Below are 16,827 nucleotides of genomic sequence, written 5' to 3' on the forward strand. Positions count from 1 at the left end.
CAAAAGGTTTGTGGAGCAAATTATTTTTACCAAAGAAACAATTTATCTAAACAGTAAATGTGCTTATATACTGCTAGCCTGTTAAAGGAATCCTTATAGTGAAACTATCGCAAAAATATTTTGTGTAAATTTGACATCAGTCGTAAGACAATTAGTACGTAAGAACGCGTACTCCATAGAAACCATGCTTATCACAAACTGATGATTTTGGGCTCATTCAATATAACACTTTAACGTAACGTGCAACTGCATAATTCAATGGTCAGACAAAATGCCGGTCAGAAATGTTGATAAAACTTTATTAATATTACAGGGGACTGCAGAGGGCGTAAGCTTGATGTTGCAATTCTCGGGGACAGGTCCAAAAGTTTACAACCTTGGCACCTTAGCACGCTGCGAAAAGCCATCTGGGGAATAGTGAACAAACTTGGAGTCTCATATGCTGGAAACCACTTTGGTAAAATTTATACATGGGAGGAAACCTTCAATTAATTTCTAAGTCATCTACTCATGCTGGATTTTTAAGTTATATCTTACCATAAACTCGCAAAGCTGTATTGCAAATTTATTACACGACACTAGGAGGGGAGGGATGAAGCACTGTTAGTCGCCTTACTGGTAAAAAGAACCCCCAATTGACCCACACAACCACCACCCAATAGGCTGTCGTAAGTAAACAATATTTGGGATACAATCTTAAGTCGTACATGATAGCTTTTAGAATTAAAAACCTGACCCATGGATGGTATCATGGTGCGAAGGACACAGCGGCAAAATGAGTGCGCATGCTCCGCAGATTTGTGATTCGAGCGAGAATCGATTACGAATGCTCCACTTCAATCACCAAATTTAAACCTGTTACCACAATATACTTTTTTGTTGAATAAGATATGTGATGGAGGAAGTTCGAAGGAACCTTTCCTGAAAGCGACAACCTTATCTATTTTGATTTGGGCTCATCCCCGCGACACGAAAAACAAACAATGGAAATTTTAAAAATGTCGCCATTTCGTCGCGTAAGACTGCTCACGCGTGACGAGCATGCGCACTCATTTTGCCACTATGTCGGTACGAAGCCAACTGTTTCGCGCACGCTCACTTGTTCGTTGGTTCTAAATCAGTCGTGAGACTTACTTCAGCCAACCCACATAATAAACTGTTCAAAGTTTTACCACGAATACCTAAGAAACTAATTGGTTCTATTTTTGCCCTTTGATGCTATTGTATAAAATGACTCGTGTAGTTACACATGTACGGCCTGCGATGTCATCTATGTCTAGTGCCACTTTGGATGGCCAAAGGGTATTTTTTGTATAAATGGTACCAAAATTAATGGTTCCGTTTTGTTAAAAATTGCTTTACTAGAGCATAGAAACAACCAGTACTAGTTATATCTTTGGAAGCAGATGGCCCAGAGAGAAAAAGATTACCACAATTTGTTCTCTCCCCATTTCCACTGCAGGGTGCAAAGAAAGTCAGCTTTGCAGCTTGCCCTTTGGGCAAGCTGTGGCTAGCATGTACTAGCCCGAAAGTCATTTTAACTAGCCCGAAAAAAAAAGTCACAAGACGCTAAAGTAGTATTAATTTATTCACTACCTGTTTTAAATAGATAATTATTAATTACACGACTAGTTAATTAGTTAGCTGCTTTATTAATGACTGATAATTCACCATAATTTAACGAAACCTTTAATTAACGGTAAAAGTTGGCCTGGTAAGAAACTTAACACATTGGCACAATGATTAACTCTTAATTTTTGGTCGTGAATGCCTTTGCCTTTCTCTCATTATAAATGTCAACTGGTAATTAAATGATGGAGTAAAGAATTAGGGTGAAACAAGCAGGAAGAAGTTCCAAAAAACTTGCAATTGTTTTTCCTAAACATAATATAACACATCTAACTGACTAGCTAACCTCTAATTTCAGCACTGGGAAAATCGCTAAAACTACTTACAATTTAATCTCGGGCCTCTAGAGAGATCACTTGATATTTTCTTCGTTGTGCTCTAAGAGTGGTTTCATAGGTGAAGTGTCAAATATTTTGTGCAGTTTTGACTAAAACATAGCAAAATTCCGGAGGTAATGCCACGATAATTTTAAATTGTGACCTTTTACGTCAACTGTGATAAACTAGTTTTCATGTTTTGCTTGTGGTTTTCTTTCAAAACAGGTATCATTACCTTCGGCCCAGGAGCAGCCCTTTGCAACAGATTTAACGAGAGAAAATACCAAAACAAGGTAAACCTGAATAAGCTGGTGGGAGAAAGATTCGCGAGTATTGCAAAAGAAGTTGGAACCCGAATAGATAAGGGAATGAAATTTGCTCTTAACCAACTGTTTACTTCTGCGGGTGGAGACAGGTCGTATGCCGCAAACATCATGCTGATTTTTACTGATGGAAGGCCAACTGGACACAACCTCAAGGACTTCACACCATTCAAGCAACTAACTGACGGATTAGAGGCAAGTTAACCTTATTGAAGGTGACGGTAATTAGCCATATACGAATGGGCATACTCTGGATTGGTGGAGTAAACTTCAGTTAGTGGTCTGCAAATGTACTATAAATTTATATCTTTGGATTCATGTCTGTGAGACCCGTGATAAGATATTCGCAAATGCAGAGGAGAAGGGCGGGGGGGGGGGGGGGGGGAGGGGCGGGCATTCAAACATAATGTTACGATATAATAATTTCTATAAAGATTTTGATTGCTTCAGGTTTTGTGAACAAGTTTAAGTCTCGTGGACATCGACTTCGGGATAGATTGACCTGCAACTTGCTCGGATCGGAAATAAAATGATCGAATGGCTTTCGAAATACAGTTGAACCTAAATTTTTGGGTTTGCGGCACGTGTAGCGAGGGCAAACTATATGACATAGTGAAAACCTGTTGGTTTTCCTCTTTTAAAGTAACTGCACTCAAAGACTGAGAAACATTTTATATATACTAACATGCGCTTGGAAATTTGTTCTGCCGTGAAACGTACTAAGGAGGCTTCCGAGAGATCCTTAATTTTTCGAATCTTAATCTTAACGGAATTTTCACCTCGAACGTTCGTGACATGGGAAATTTAAGGGCTAGTGTTTTCGGATTGATAAAAATGTCGTTTCGGGTACCGAAAAAAAGTCAGCTAAGATTTTCGGAAAAGAAATAGGACCTAAGGTTTTCGGAAAATGAACAAAGATGCCCTAGCAAGTTTGAAAAACCTCAAGTTCCCCTAGAATGACCGAACAGATAACAATATTATAGCGCGGCCTAAAATGAACCTACAGAGCTTTAAAGGCACTCCAGGTAGCTTGAAGTAGCGTTTCAGAAGATATGAGAGAAAACTGTCGTTAGTTGCCTCAGTGATTTAACCAAATTTGAAATGTTGGGATATTAGTACAAGTCAAAAATTGATTGGGAGGCTGATTGAATTTTCTTATGATAACGTGCTCACAATGCGCTTCCTTTTTTAAGAAAAGAGATGTCAGTATCGTCACCGTTGGAATTGGAATCAACGCGAAATGGCGCAATTTAAGGGTCATTGCTAATCTCGTACCCAGATCTCTCTCTTTGGTGTTTGGTTTTCACCGTTTAGTTTGGGGAAGAAAAAAAAAAACACGGAGAAGTTTTCGCTCCGATGAAGATTGTCATGCGACGTTTTAATCCATACATGCCGTTTGTGAGGGAGAGAACAGCGAGAAATTGTATTTTCGGAAGACAACAGCGACTTTAGCCGAAAAGAGTTTGCAGTAACGTTCAAACGGCCTTGCCAAATTACACAAGTTTCCAACACGATGGATAAAAGCTTGCTTACTTTTGGGGAAAAAGTGGAGGTAGGTAATTTTTTTTTTTTTTTTGTATTTCTTGACAAAAAATGATTATTTATTTAGTAAACGCCAATTAATTTCCCCCAAATACTTTACCTTGAGTTCCTGAACACGCGCGCCGCATTTGCTAGCATATTTTTACTTTTTGTCTTCTGCTAAAAGACTATTTTTCTTCTATAAATTGAACCGGACTTTGAATTAGAGACTTTATATTATAACATTAGTCCTTTCAGGCTAGTGTGCTTATTCCTTCAAGATCCATACAACATCTCTCATAGGACTACTTTGGAGAAATTAATAGTGTCCACACAATAATATTATTCATCCGGTGAGATCAATATCCCTCCCACCTCTCAGCTAAGACAAATGAAAAATGTCTAACTTATGACCACCAAAACAATAGTAATGGAACCCATACCACAAAAGAGAACACCTTGTCTGAACCGATAACGGCTCTTATGTAAGTGTAGTAAGTTTAATTTTATCCCCTCTCCCCCACCTACTGAGTTAAAAAAAAATTAGGACCCAAATTATAAAACTAAAAAATATAAAATAAAAGTGGGGACATTGGTTTGGTTTGCATGTCTGCACCACCTCATGTTTGGCAGGTCTATGCTTTTGCTAGGCTTTAGAAAAGAGGTAGTTTTAAAAGGAGGACATGCCTCTTTGGATTTGGCATCACTAATGGTTTTTAAAATCTTTTTGTCATGTTCTTTTCTTCCAGGTAGGGGAATTTCTCCATTATTTTATCATTAGTATGGAGTCCTACAAGTACTAAACACACTTCATAGACTACTTCCATTGTTAATCCTGAGCACATTCTCTGATACAAATAGTCATTACTAGCCTCAGTTTCTCCTTTATTTCTTGTTAATATGCCTTAATTTCTTCCACCTAATTTCCAGGGAAAAGCAAGTTTCTAAAGTTCCTATCAGTGATGTGAATATCTTCAAGGGCTAAAACAGCTGGACACAGCTCAACGCATAATTAAGAGCAACGACAGTCATTTCAGACAACAGATGTTACAACAGCTGCATTTCTCACACAAAAGCCAAAACCAAAGTGGTTAAGCAAAAAAAATTTTCCCCTGCACAGATTTCTGGGGTATTTACACTTATCTGTCATAATGGGTTGCATTTCTTCAATAATTGCACCAATATCATTGTTGTTAAAGTAAAGTTTTGAATTGTAGCAGGCTTCCCATCTCTTCCACTTTCTTGGAAAAAACTTTCCATAGTTTGAGGAAGACTAAAATGAATAAATTATTATCCTTCCAACACAAGGAGAATCAAACTCCATTCCCAAAACCATTGTGGCAAAAAATATTCTTCGTCAGTCTGTAGAGAATGAGACTGAGCCAAAAGTCCATTTTGAGGAATTTGGTGAGTCACAATGAGGTAGAACTTGCGATCACAAAGCTTTCCATCCAAAAAAAAGAAACAAAGCCAACTACACACAGTACTAATGATGAGTAAATAATAGACAGGCTTAATAATTATTTTTAACATTGGTGGTGATAAGTTCATCTGATATGGGCAAAAATATTTAATCAAACTGGTCAACATTACTTTGTGTTAAGATAGGAGGGTCTTTGTAGTACTCCATAAATCTTTCATATTCAAACTTTGTATGATTGTAGTTTGGTTGTTTTTCAGTTGCTGGTGTTGTCATGACAACAATCTTAGCTGTAGGGAATACTGAGGAAAGACTGTTCCTAGTTTGCTGTACTCTGAAGTTGTGCCCCCTGAACAAAGCTGCAATTAATTAAGAAAAAACCGTAGTCATTCACTGGGATGTTGTTATTTTTTCCATTAGAATAAGACAATATAATTACCAGAAAATGGATAATGAGATTGCTGAATCAAAAGGGATTCTCAAGCAACTAAGCCCTTTTTGACGCGTGGGGTGGTGGAATGACGAAGTTTTTATTAGCTTTTCAGAACATTTAAGCCTCAGTGTCAACATACAGTTTCTCCTCACTGGTCTCTACATGTCCATTTTTTATAGTAGCATTATAGGGACTGGAGGTTGCTGAAATATCAAGAAATTTCACCACTGGTGATCTCATGACCTCTCCTAAATGTGCATTGATATTATTAGGAGAAATTTGATTCTGATCACTACTGGGGCTAGGTTCAAGTTCACTGTTTTGATATTTTTTATGTACTTGTGTGAAAAGTCCTTGAACATAATTTTGTGTTGTTGGTCTTAATATTAAGAAAATTTAGGACTTGACATAGGTGCAAATATCAATACAAGAAATTTTTTTTGCTCAAAGAATTGGCATCAACAAAGAATTTTCATCCAAGACAGACACCGTTTTCAAAGCTTTTTTTCCCCACCACTTTTTTGCAGTGGGTTTGTGTCTCACAGTTTGATTAAATTTTGTTTCCTGGATATGGAAGGCCATGGTTATGGAATACGTAAGGATTCATGGTTACTGAAAATCAGCTTACTGTGAAAGCTGTTTTGCTGCAGAAATGGGTGACAGTTCATTTGAACACACAGACATGCACAGGAAAACAAATAGTGGAAATATTGTTTTAATTGTTTTCTATTTATCTCCCATTTGCTACTTTTTCGAGCCCAAAAGACCTTCACACCTTCCTATAATTTTTTTTTTTTTGCTAAAATCAAGGACCCCATCGGAGGTGAGTGTCCAAGCACCAAGATAGCTGCTTTGGACATTGAGAACCTTGTATTCTTAGTGTATCATCCTCCATGCATGTACAAATAATACAATGCTCAGTACAACAATGATTATTTAAGCAGCTCATTGTGCCTTGCAAATCAAATGCAGATAATGACCTTTGTTCGTCATATCAAGAGTCAAATATTATTAGACTTGTGTATTATGTGGTTCAGTACTTTTTGAGTCTGTGGACTCCCATGTGTAAAATTATAACCTTTATTAACTTGTCATCAAAGAAGCAGTTGAGGGGGCATGTCCCCTAAACTTAACATAAATTTCAGGTGAAAACTTTTCAAGTGTTATGTATAAAGGTGAATCAAGAACCACTGAAATGGAAAGCTCATCAATACAAAATAAAAATATAATGGGAAACTCATTGGGACTTGCTGTGTTTGCTCACATGTTTCAAGTAACCAAAATATTCTTCAGATCCCAAATCCAGATGTGGATTTCCCAAAAGAAATTCAAACTTCCATTTTTGAGGGAAAAAAAACCTTTAAAACAGCAAGGGTGTAATCGGCATTTTAATGTTGGGCATAATTGGGCACCTACCATTTACACGGACAGGTCTTTCTGGTTTGCTGGTATATAACCAAGAGTGTAGCATGGTGTTAGGGCTAGGAGGCCCTGTTTAGCTGGTTCATATAAAATTATATGATTACAGTGACCTGAAGTTGTGTCCTTAGGCCTGTAAAAGAAACCTGCCGGATTTACACAATCCATTTGGTTTGGATATTTAAACCATTAACTTATGGAAGAAGGAAAATTTGTGTGGCCAAATCAGCTGAAGAGATTACAAAGAGAAGAAATAATTTTTCCGTATCACTTGTAGACCACAATTTCTGAAATTTTGCAAATGAAAATATGACATGAACCATTTGACTTTCCATGCTAATTTTAACAGCAAGATGCCAATCAGTAACTCTATTGTGCCGCTGCTACAACAACAGCCACAAAATGTTTCTGATAAAGCTTCGACAACAAGAACTCTCTGCATTGTCTGTTGCTAACTGTTACATTCCCTTGGGGTGCACAACAATGATGTGACATTTCCCTGGCTGTAAATTACAGTATCTTCAATACAGTCACCATCTAAAGGGAAAACTGGTACAACTAACTCCGGTTCCGTTTAAGTCTTTTTAGTTGATCGTCGATAAGCACGTTAGTATTGAGTGGAGCGGAAAGCACAATTACGATGGATTTGTTCTCGGAACAGTTTTCATTACAAAGATAAAAGATGGTCACAAAGGGTAGGAACTAATCTTAGTAAAAAAGTGATTTACCGCGCTTGTTGATTGCAATCTCTCCTAGGGCTTTTTTCGTTTTGGTTTAAGTTTCAAGTTTTGTTGTCCTCTGGACCGAAGAACGCCGGTTCCGAAGCTAAGAGCACCCTCGAAAGTGATCATTCCTTCACCAGGAATGATCACAGTTATGAGCCGGCTGCCATTCAGCACGGTGGACAAAGGATGATGGGCAGGCCCGTATTCCGGACCTCAAATCGGACTTTACCAGATCTCCCTTCCGCCTGACCGTGGGAGATCTGGGTACGAGACTAGGTCATTGCTTGCACCGAGGGAAAAGTGATTATGGTCCAAAATTTTCAAACGAGAAGACAGTTGTACGGCTTAAAAAGTTTCTTTAAAACATGAATTTTGGAAGAGCTGGCGCTTAGCTCTTTTAGAGACTGCTTTCAGATTGTTTGATTGTCTTGTCGCGGTTCGAGCTGTCAATCTAGAAGTAAGAACGACGTCTGCAGAGCCCATATCTGAAAAAGCTAAAAGAAAACAAACAATGAATGAAGCCAGTGAATAATTAGTCTAGGTAAAACAATTTATTTTAGAATTCTACGGTTCAAAGTTGAAACCTCTTGGCTTAAGATTAAGGGTGCGTTCGATTGACCCTATTCCGGAATAGGAATACATATAATGAAATCAAGAAATCTCTCACAAGACGTTTTTGAAAATTACTGGAGTACAAAATGGCTCTTAAATCACCATGTGTTAGCCAAAGTTTGCAGAAATTTCTTCCCAAATTTACTTAAAAAGAGAAATCTAAAAGCTATTCTCCTTATTCTTATTCCGGAATACCATCAATCGAACGCAACCTAAAAATGTAATGTAATTTATGTAAAATGTAATTTATTTATCCACGAAGCACCAAAGAGCTATCGGAACTCGCTCAAAGGTGCCCGTGCGTTCCAGGTCAAATTAGAATCTGGAAATGTTGTTTTTTGTAAAGGGACGAAAACCGGAGAAACCGGAGAAAAACCCTCGGAGCAAGCACGAGAACCAACAACAAACTCAACCCACATATGACGCCTAGACCGGGAATCGAACCCGGGCCACATTGGTGGGAGGCAAGTGCTCTCACCACTCCGCCACCCCTAAGATAAATTCCCTGCTTATTATGTGGTAGTCCAGCGTTATTAGATGCGAGCATTTTTCAGACATGTATAAATCGACCAGGCGAGCCGCAGTATAGGCGTATCTTAAGCTTCATTTCGATTAAACCATTAGCCATTTTGTTGGGGGTTTGGTGGCCATCAAAACCGCCATTTACGCAGGTTAATTTATAATTGTTTTTCATAAATTAAATAAAATTATCGTCATTTTAAAATAAAGACAATGCTCAACTTTATCTAATGATTTAGAATAGATCAGATGGATAATGAGACTGACTTTCGTGACAGTATAACCTTTCAACTTTCAACGGTAATAGTCAAGTCACCAAATGGCTCGCGAGAGATCCTTAATTTTTCGTTTGTCTAATTTGACCAGATTTGAAATTTTGAGATATTAGTACAAGTCAATAATTTATCGCAAGGTCGAGTTTTCTTATGTTGACGTGTTCACAATGCGCTTCCATTTTTAAGAGGAAAGGTGTCACTATCGTCACTGTTGGAATTGGTAAAAACGTCCAATGGATCGACCTGAAGCGTGTTGCTGGCACCAAGGGAAAAGTGATTAAAATCGTCAATTTTCAAACCCTGATGACGCGGCTTACACAAATCCTCAACACAGCATGCGGTGAGTGGCATTATCTCTTTCAGTCTCAATAAAAGCGCTTATATACATTCTTTATATAACGCGGGATATCCATATACAGGGAGGCTTCATCCGAAAGAAGTACTTACATTTCTCGATCCCTAATAGCGTGCGAAACTTACCTTTTTGGGTCAGTTATTAAAAGACAGTTTAAACGGTGTTTAACTAAACCACGTTCTAAACCGTTTTCAATTTTGCCACCAATCATATCCAAATATTGGCTGCTGCTGACGGTATCAAGAAGGCTTGCATCCCAGACTAGAAAACTATTTATCTACTTAAAATGATCCACTTATAAACAGATTTGGAGGCCCACTGATTGTCTTAAGCCGCGGCCTAACTTAAACTTTGTTTAAATTACTGGCCCTTAGTGTTTTAAAAGGTCGCACGAATAGAGGTGAAGCAATAGTGTGCAAATCAAATCCAAGAGTTAGAAAGGATACCAAAGACTTGACAGAAATCATATCACAAAGATTAGTTTGAGTCAGTTTTTCACTTTTTCTATCTTTTATGAAAGAGGCAGTAAGGAATATTCCTACTAAGGGAATCAGCCATATTTTCACATAGGATCACTACAATGATCTGTTATATGTACACTGTTATATGAACATGAACATTTTGACACTTAATAAATATTTCGGTTAAAACAATAAATTGCCTTTCAAGATGGCAGCTCGAGAGCTCACCTGATACGAAAATCTTCAAAAGTCTTGACGCTTGACTGTGCCATAGAAAAGGTGACGAAAATTTCAATGCTGACAAAACCAAGGACGAGGAGAGCCAAAATGTAGATCTGTTTTTGCAGCAAGGATTTCCCAAGATTTTTGTGGATTTTCTCATCCTACCAGGGATTTCCCCCTGGAGTATGGGACATTGAGCATCGCACCCAAATGAAACGATCTACAGTTACGGTGGAATAGGATTTTTGCACCTAAAATCCAATGGAAAGCGGAATATCCAGAACCCTTGGAAACAAAATGTGTGTGGGTAGAGGGGAGGAGGAGGAAGTAGGCAAAAGGCAATAACCTGAATGACAAGGATGGGAAAGTCTTGGAAGATGTTATCAGAGGGATCAGAACTATCAGATTAGAAGGGGGTTCCCAAGATAGCGGAAAGCGGAAGAAATGCGAAGATATGTCGCTTTGTGTAACTTTTTGCAATAAGGTTACCCTTAAGGTGCAGAAAATATAAAGTTTATAGAGTCTTTGGCATTCACTTGACTGAAAACTTTAAAGCTTATTCTTTCTAACAATTCTAACCAGCAATTGATGGTGGCTACACTGATTGGTCGGCTTCCAAGTGCAGTGTGACGTGCGGAGGAGGAATACAGACACTTACAAGGACCTGCACCAAACCCCGGCCATCCAAAGGTGGAAAAGACTGCAGTGGGTTAGGACCAGCTCAAAAGAAACAGGACTGTAACACACAACAATGCCGTGAGTTTCTATAAACAATATATCGAAAAAATAGTGAAAATCAAACTTTAAAATCTACATTGTGTTCGGATTTAAGTTTCAACTGCTTTGCGCCACTGACTTACTCTTCTCTTTGGAAAGATCATGAAAACGAAGATTTCAAGATGGCGGGTTATAATTTTAAATTATTAAAAATATAATTTTCACGTTGTGTAAACAAATGAACATTTAAATATCCCAGTTTATGGTCCTGTAAGTTAAAGTTAAAGTTTGTCTTAAAAGGGGCTAATGCATAATGATAAACTAAGATGATAATGATAAACTAAGATGTACTATGAGCTCAATCATCTTTGTCTCAGTGTTCAAAACAACTTTTCAGTCAATGAATTCCATAATAACGCCACCTTAAAGGCACGGAAAGTGAATCTTTATAAACACACCGGAATTCCTTTGACATCCAAATTTAGAAGCTTAATCTCTCATTCTAACCAGCAATTGACGGTGGCTATACTGATTGGTCGGCTTCCGAGTGCAGTGTGACGTGTGGAGGAGGAATGCAGACACTAACAAGGACCTGCACCAATCCCCCGCCATCCAACGGTGGAAACGACTGCAGTGAACTGGGACCAGCTCAAAAGACACAAGAGTGTAACACACAGGAATGCCGTAGGTTTCTTTAAACAAATAGATCTGGAAATTAGTAAAAAGCAAACTTTGAAGCCTAAATTGTATTTCGAATTTAAGTTTCAATTGCTTTGCGCGATTAATTTTCTGACATCGTTGGCAAAATGATGGAATCGAAGGTTTCAAGATGGTTTCAAAATAATACTTTTTCCGTCGTGTAAAGAAATGAACATTGAAATATCCCAGCTTATTCTCTTCCTAGCTAAAGCCACTCATAAAATAAAAAGGGGTTAATGAATAATGATAAACTAAGATGTGCTATGGGCTCGATTTTGTTTCTTTCAGGAAGTTTAAATACCTTTTCGGTCAATAAATTCAACAATAACACCAGGCACAAAAAGCGAAAAAGAGCGAATCCTTAAAAACGCACTAGCATTCATTTGAACTGAAAATTTTGAAGCTGGATCTATATTTTTTACTAGAAATTGATGGTGGCTATACTGATTGGTCGGCTTCCGAGTGCAGTTTGACGTGCGGAGGTGGAATGCTGACACTGACAAGGACCTGTACAAATCCCCCGCCATCCAATGGTGGAAAAGACTGCAGTGGACTGGGACCAGCTCAAAAGACACAAGAGTGCAACACACAACAATGCCGTAAGTTTTTTTTTAAACAATAGATCTGGAAATTAGTGAAAAGCAAACTTTTAGTCTACAGTATGTTTCGAACTACTTTGTGTGGTTAATTTTCTGACATCGTTGGCACAATGATAGAATCGAAGGTTTCAAGACGGCGGATTTTAATTACAAAAATAATATTTTTTACGTCGTGCAAAGAAATGAACATTGAAATATCCCAGTTTATTCTCTTCCTAGCTAAAACCACTCATAAAAGGGGCTAATGAATAATGATAAACTAAGATTTACTATAAGCTCAGTTATCTTTCTCTTAATGTTTAAATAACTTTTCAGTCAATAAATTCCATAATATTACCAGGCACAAAGAGCGAATCCTTAAAAAGCGCACTAGCGTTCATTTGACCTGAAAATTTGAAGCTTAATCTCTCTCTTTACCAGCAATTGATGGTGGCTACACTGATTGGTCGGCTTCCGAGTGCAGTGTGACTTGTGGAGGAGGAAAACAGACACTTTCAAGGACCTGTACCAATCCCCCACCATCCAACGGTGGAAACGACTGCGAGGGACTTGGACCAGCGCAAAAGACACAGGAGTGTAACTCACAAGAATGCCGTACGTTTTTAAACAGAATAACAGTCCTTTGCGAAAAAACCTTAGTAAATTGCATCACACGAAAATAAGGGGGTTGACAACTTCCATTTCCCTCTATAGTTATGAAAGGTTTAATCACGGAAAGTTAATAACTAGAAACTATACCCTGCTTCGTACTTCGTGTGAATACTCATTCACTCATTTCATCCACAGATTCTAGGAAAAGAACACAAGTTTTGTCTCTAAGGTCTAAGGTCCACGACCAGCAAAGATTCCTGGAAATAGCATTCTCGTTTTCTTTTATCACTACAATGACAACTTTAATTTGAATAATTTCATCCCTAGAGCTACAGGCAATCTGACACGCCTGTTTATTGTGTAAAGCACCACAGCACCTCAACGTCTATCATTTACATGACATTTTTAAGTTAAATCATTCAGAAATCCACCAACAGACTCTCCAGACACAAGATTTTACTGTAGTGAAGAAAAGGGGTAACCATGTCCCCTGGATCATCCCCCTTTGTACATGCAGAATCATCACCTTTCTGCGTTTGTCTTTCTTTCTTTCTTTTTTTCTTTCTTTCTTTCTTTCCAAAAGCACCGCCCTGTTCAGCTGGTCTCGATATTGGAATCGTCCTCGACAAGTCAAAGAGCGTTAAGTTACCCAACCTAAGAACTGTCATCAAGTTCTTGGAAGAACTGATTGACAAATTCCACCCTGCGCCAGATGCCGACCACTTTGGCTTAATCACGTTCCATAATAAGGCAACACTGGCATTTGATTTTGCAAATTTAAAGTACCAGGACAAAGACGCCTTGCAGAACAGAATCGCCAACGAGCCCATTCAACTAGAACTGCAAACTCGGACCGATCTGGCCTTGATGATGGCGAGGGACGAACTGTTCAGTGAGGCTGGAGGAGACAGACCAGACAAACCTAACGTAATGATTGTGCTGACTGATGGAAAACCGACTAAATTGTCCAAAGATGAATTTAAGAGCTTTGCAGTGGACATTTCAAAGAAGTTAAAGGTTTGTAGCTTTATAAAACAATTGTCTGAGATAAATTCAAATGCCCACCAATACGACCCTTCATGCAATTGCATGATGTGAGTGATACGATGAAAAACATTCCTTTGGCTTTCATTGTTTTAAGATATTTTGAAAAGAGTTCGACTTTAAGACTACTTCTGCGCATTATGACGTCATAAATTAGAATATCCACCATGTCTGATCTTCCATCTTAAAGTATTTTTTAGATGAAATAAATGAAAGATTTTTTTTGAAAGATGTTGAAATGAAATATTCAATGTGCTGAAACTGCTTAGGAAAGGTGAACAATATAATTCCAAAAAATCTAATTTGATTTTAAAACCGAAGTGAGCATGTCTCTGGACATTTAAATGTGAATAGAAAACCCATAGACACTTGGAATTAACTTTTACAGGTCAATTTTTGTAGCTTGCCATAAAACAAAAGCCTATACCACAGGAAACGCGAACAAAGGACATACGGAGCTACTTACTCATTGTTATTGTCATAGACTCGCCTTAATTTTATTTTCTCGATTTTCCTTTTTAAATTTTCATGAAAACGTTTCATTCGCAAACAATCTTTCCAAGATCCCAACGAAACGATATACATCCTGCAAAACACAAATACTAAACCATTCGTGAAATAAACCTCCTATAAAATTTCATGCTCAAATGTTAAAGACAATGTTTTCTTTACAGCAATAACTCAATTATGATCACAAAATCAGCGCCTACTATGCAGGGTTTTTTTTTTTTTATTTCTATTTACAGGAGAAGCATGTCAACACGGTTGCTGTTGGCATCGGGACTGGAGTTAACAAGGAGATCCTCCATCAGATTGCTGGACCTGGCAACCCTGTGGTTCAGGTGGACGATTTCTCACAACTGCATAAGATGCTCGAGACAATCAAAGGCTCTGCTTGTTCAGGTGGGTTCAGTAATAAACCTGATAAGCAACTTCATTGGTCAAAAACAGCTCTACAACACGACACCGGACCGTTAACACAAAACGCAATCCCTAAATCTGTAATTGCATCATATGTGCCTCCCTAATGCGCAGCTACCAGTATAGTACATAAATGATTGTTTGAATTGTCAGTATGCAAATAGCCGTTGTTACAAGACTTGGAGAATTTCCAGTTAATTTCGATCTAAACAATACGCGGACCACCTCGGAAAAGAACTCCTTTCCTTGCCCGTGTGCCCGATAATTTGATTTTAACTTAAAAGGCTACCACAGGAGAAAATTAAACGGAGGGAAGAAGAGTGGGAGTACAAATTGGATTTATTATTACAACATATTGTTCACTGTCACCTGTTTATATTTAATAGTCGACGGTTTACGTGTTTCGTATGACAGAGACAAAACATTTTCAAACTCAATTACTGCACTGTTTTCATTTTTCAGAATGAAGAAATGCAGCAAAGCTACTTCCGATCGGGGATCTACCAATGAAACACTTGGCCAGGGGATTTCTAGTAGAAATATAGGGTGAAGTTTAATTGGGGGTTTAGTCACTTCTTAAAAGACTTTAATAAAAGGGAAAAGTTAAATGCTTGCGTCGTCTTTCATTGGGGTATAGCATGAGGGCGGTATCCCTTTATCATTTTTACATTACTAATGCCTGCGGTCACATCAAGGCTATAACTATGGCCAAAACAGTGATAACCATATTCCCCTACTTAAGTGACCAATTCTCCGTTTACTCGAATTATAGTTTAAAAAAAGTTCGCTTCAGTGACCCAACATAAAGAGAACCAACTGTAGTTAAACCATAGTTAATAAAAGGCAATAGCTATGAGGCCTGACAAATTTCTTTGTGATATGTTTTTGTTAGCATTTTTTGCCTTGACAGTGCACAAACGACACTAGATTTTGAAAAGTGTTGGAGCAACTGACCAACAAAGGATTGTGCACTGTCGTGGCCCTTCCAAAATAATTTGCAGAACCATTGTTTTTATGGCAAAGTTTCATAACCAGTCCCTCAATTAACTATGGTTAAACCCAAGCAGGATGTATGAATAGCAAACAAAAAGCGAAGGCGATATGTCTTTTGTTTCGATTGTTTAAAACACGACAGATAAGCCTAAATCCCACTGAGTTTTCCCTGGTGTCTTCCAGCAATTTTAATAAATTTCGATAATCGTTTACCTTAAAAAATGGCTTGTTTGGACAGCAAGATAGCGCGCGTGCATTTTCCCTCGAAGGTATAAAAAATGTAGCCAGATATTGATATATATCTCGTGTACAACCATTTCTTCATAGCTTTAAAATACCGACTATTACTTTACTAAGTCAACATGCTATGGGTGTGACCATTCCTTAACAACTTATCAATACCGACGATTACTTTAATAAGTGGACATAATATGGGTGTAACCATTCCTTAATAATTTATGGATACAGACTTTAATTAAACAGTGACAATAATCTGAGTGCAACCATTCCTTAATAACTTATCAATACCGACCTCTTACTTTAATCAGTGACAATAATATGGGTGTAACAATACCCTAATAACTTATCAATACCGACCTATTACTTTAATCAGTGACAATAATATGGGTGTAACCATTCTTCAATAACTTATCAATACCGACCTATTACTTTAATCAGTGACAATAGTATGGGTGTAACCATTCCTTAACAACTTATAAATACTGACCATTACTATAATCAGTGACAATAATATGGGTGTAACCATTCATGGATAACTTACTAATACCGACCATTACTTTAATAAGTGGACATAATATGGGTGTAACTATTCATGAATAACTTATCAATACAAACTATTTAATCATCAGTGACAATAATATGGGTGTAACCATTCATGAATAACTTATCAATACTGACTATTTAATTCATCAGTGACAATAATATGGGTGTAACCATTCCTTAACAACTTATCAATACCGGCTATTTATTTAATCAGTGACAATAATATGGGTGTAACCATTTCTTAACAAC

The 16,827-nt window shown here is 37.7% G+C and overlaps 2 protein-coding genes across 5 annotated transcripts in view; both read left to right on the forward strand.

The window, feature by feature from the left end:
- The window catches only part of LOC146462651 (matrilin-1-like), a 6,071-nt gene extending 3,435 nt beyond the window's left edge, over positions 1–2,636 (forward strand). The window contains exons 3-5 of the mRNA XM_085085470.1: positions 1–6; positions 314–457; positions 2,172–2,636. The exon at positions 1–6 is cut by the window's left edge and continues 12 nt beyond it. Coding sequence (XP_084941596.1) covers positions 1–6; positions 314–457; positions 2,172–2,473 — 452 coding nt within the window. The 3' untranslated portion in view covers positions 2,474–2,636. The remainder of the gene's footprint in view (positions 7–313; positions 458–2,171) is intronic.
- LOC146462650 (coadhesin-like) overlaps positions 1–16,069 on the forward strand; it is a 37,492-nt gene extending 21,423 nt beyond the window's left edge. The window contains exons 5-11 of one of the 4 annotated variants that reach the window (XM_085085440.1): positions 10,814–10,987; positions 11,459–11,632; positions 12,073–12,246; positions 12,667–12,840; positions 13,421–13,854; positions 14,628–14,784; positions 15,265–15,971. In XM_085085440.1, the coding sequence (XP_084941566.1) occupies positions 10,814–10,987; positions 11,459–11,632; positions 12,073–12,246; positions 12,667–12,840; positions 13,421–13,854; positions 14,628–14,784; positions 15,265–15,269 (1,292 nt within the window). In that variant the 3' untranslated portion in view covers positions 15,270–15,971. Of the gene's footprint in view, positions 1–10,813; positions 10,988–11,458; positions 11,633–12,072; positions 12,247–12,666; positions 12,841–13,420; positions 13,855–14,627; positions 14,785–15,264 lie in introns of all 4 variants that reach the window. The other 3 variants (XM_085085443.1, XM_085085441.1, XM_085085444.1) reach the window with 3 other exon arrangements.
- Positions 16,070–16,827: the final 758 nt, after the last annotated feature.

Source organism: Pavona decussata, unplaced genomic scaffold (assembly GCF_977016875.1).
Source record: "Pavona decussata unplaced genomic scaffold, jaPavDecu1.1 SCAFFOLD_186, whole genome shotgun sequence".
NCBI classification, from domain to species: Eukaryota; Metazoa; Cnidaria; class Anthozoa; order Scleractinia; family Agariciidae; genus Pavona; species Pavona decussata.